Genomic DNA, 2635 nt, shown 5'->3' with positions numbered 1-2635 from the left:
GTGTGCAATAATTAGTGCGCAAAAGAGAGAAGAGAAAGAGAAAGAACAAGTTTCCAAGTCAAGCACCCGGAGTTACCCATCCTCTCATAGGCTGTCCCTAAGCAGGGCTGCTGAGATCCAATAGCTTGCCATAAGCCTCAGGCAACCATAGGGTGGGGACCCATAGGAAAGGAGCAGAAGAGGCCAGGCAAGTCTGGAAGGAAAAGAGCAAAATCAAAATCAAGATAAAGTCTGCCATCGTCAGCCTCCCCATGGGTCTCTCACTCATGTCTGTTTCGGGTGTCTCCTTATGGCTCCCAAGTCCCTGGTACAAATCCAAGGCAGAGAAGCAAGCTCAGCTTCTTCACGTTTTTCTCCTTCACATGCCTCCTCCAGTCCTCTTTTTCCATCTCTTTCCACCTCTACTCCCTCTCCTGTCCTTTTCCGGTCTTTATTCTCCCTTCTCCCTGCCGAGCTCCACCCTTCCTTAGGACAGGGCAGGAAAGTTACACTGTTACACTAATATGCATGTTCCTGGGTCAGTTTATAAAGTTACCTGATCATCAGCTTCCTCTCTCCCTGCTGTCATTTGCTGGATAAAATATAACAAGAATTCAAATCAGATACATAAGGAAGGGAAAATAAACTTGAGGAAGAAGCAAAGAAAATGTGGTAGGTAGGGAGTAGACAGTGAAGAAATTAGGATGATATGACAAAGGAAATCATTTAGAAGTGAAAATGATAAAACTAGGCACATCACTGTATAGGTGAGGGCTGGTAAACATAAAATGGAGAAAAGAGAAAGTATTAGATTTGATTGATATAATCTTTGATACAGAGAGGCATACCTCCCCTCACCACACTTCTATTTTCTCTCTCTCACACACATACCAGATATACTCACACCTGCACACAACCCACATTCAGACACACAACATACACACTCACATACTCACACACGTGGCTATGATCCATTGCTGTGACCTAATGGTGTGAGGAAGATGGAGGGGTGGGGAACACACACTTCCTGACAAAAGCATAAAGAATCTTCTCTCACTTAGAAAGCACATCAAGCAGCTCTCCCTCAGCTCTACCCGGAGTTCTTGTCCTTCCCCAGCAACCTCCTGAAAGCATTCTTTACCTCCTTGTTCCTCAGGGTATAGATGAGGGGGTTAAGAGAAGGAGTGCCCACTGCATAGAAAAGACCAAAGAACTTGCCCCTCTCTTGGGCATAGGGGTTTTTGGGCTGGAGGTACACAGTGATGACTGAGCTGTAGAAGAGAGTGACCACAAGGAGATGGGAGGAGCATGTCCCAAAAGCCTTCCTTCTCCCTGTTGCAGATTTAATCCTCAGCACTGCACGGGCAATGGCACCATAAGAGATCAGAATGAGGGTGAGGGGCACAACCAAGATGATGACACTGGCAACAGCCATCTGGATCTCGTTGTAGGTGGTGTCCCCACAGGCGAGTCGAATGAGAGCCGGGACTTCACACACAAAATCATCCACCTGCCGGTGGGGGCAGAACGGCAGGCGGAGGGTGGATGGTGTCTGGACCATTGATTCGACCAGCCCAATGACCCAAGCCACAGCGGCCAGCTGCCAGCACAGGCGGGGGTGGATGATGGTGGCATAGTGGAGGGGCTGGCAGACAGCCACATAGCGGTCAAAGGCCATCACTGTCAGAAGGATGCACTCAGTGGTCCCCAAAGACAGGAAGATGAAGAGCTGGACAAAGCAGCCAAGGAAGCTGATGGTCTTATTGGGGCCCCAGAGGTTGATCAGCATCTGGGGAACACAGCTTGTGGTGAAGCAGAGGTCCAAGAAGGAGAGGTTGGAGAGGAAAAAGTACATTGGAGAGCGGAGTCTGGGATCCAGCAGAGACAGCAGGATGATGCATGTGTTGCCCACCAGGGTCAGGAGGTAAGAAATCAAGACCACCACGAAGAGGATCCTTTCAAGTCCTGGGTGTGCAGAGAAGCCCAAAAGAATGAAGCCTGCTGGGGAGCTTTGGTTGACCATGGCCTGTTCCCGTGTGGACCTAGAGGGAGAGAGCCGTGAGGCAGGGGCCCAGGCTGTCTTCTGAAATTCAGCCTGAGTGCTTGTACCAGGTGCAAGTTTCTTTTTCTGCTGTTCTCAGGCAACACCTTTCTGTGCGCACTACCTTCCAGCAGCTCCGTGTTCCTCTAAGGTCCAGTGGGAATGAGGAAACCATGTGCTGAAAACACATTTGTATCTCAGGATTACTAGGTAGATGCTAAGGAGGCTTATGTAAAAATTAATTAATTCAGCATGCATTTATTACATACATTATATGCCAGTGCTGGTCTAAGTGTTGTATTGTCCCTTATATATTTGTTGGAAGAACTGGCACAGTACAGTATTTTTTTTTTAAAGATTTATTTATTTCTGCATACAAGAACTGGGGTGTAGACCAGAGGTGTGGGGAGGTGAGAGGATTTACCAGACAGAGAGGGGAGCAGACCAGGCAGATCTACTGAAATAAACTGTTGAGGGGAGCAGTAGGCGCGACAGGGGAGGCCTGCTGTGCCATGTGGGTTGTTCCCTGGCTGGCTGGAGATTGAACTAGTGCTGTAGTGGCTGGCGATACCTTGATAGCACTGTGTCTTTAACCCCTGTGACACCAGGGAAGCC

At 48.7% G+C, this 2635-nt stretch overlaps 1 protein-coding gene across 1 annotated transcript; it reads right to left on the bottom strand.

Moving 5' to 3' along the window:
* Nucleotides 1–982: 982 nt before the first annotated feature.
* LOC119253146 (olfactory receptor 2H2) lies at nucleotides 983–2024 on the bottom strand. Its single transcript, XM_037520790.1, has one exon. The coding sequence runs from the start codon at nucleotides 2000–2002 to the stop codon at nucleotides 1070–1072; it is 933 nt and encodes a 310-aa protein (XP_037376687.1). The 5' UTR covers nucleotides 2003–2024; the 3' UTR covers nucleotides 983–1069.
* Nucleotides 2025–2635: the final 611 nt, after the last annotated feature.

The sequence above is a fragment of the Talpa occidentalis genome, unplaced genomic scaffold (assembly GCF_014898055.3).
Source record: "Talpa occidentalis isolate TD23 unplaced genomic scaffold, MPIMG_talOcc4v2.1 talOcc4.2, whole genome shotgun sequence".
NCBI classification, from domain to species: domain Eukaryota; kingdom Metazoa; phylum Chordata; class Mammalia; order Eulipotyphla; family Talpidae; genus Talpa; species Talpa occidentalis.
The sequence above is the reverse complement of the archived record's forward strand: the minus strand, read 5'-3'. Positions and strand labels throughout refer to the sequence as shown.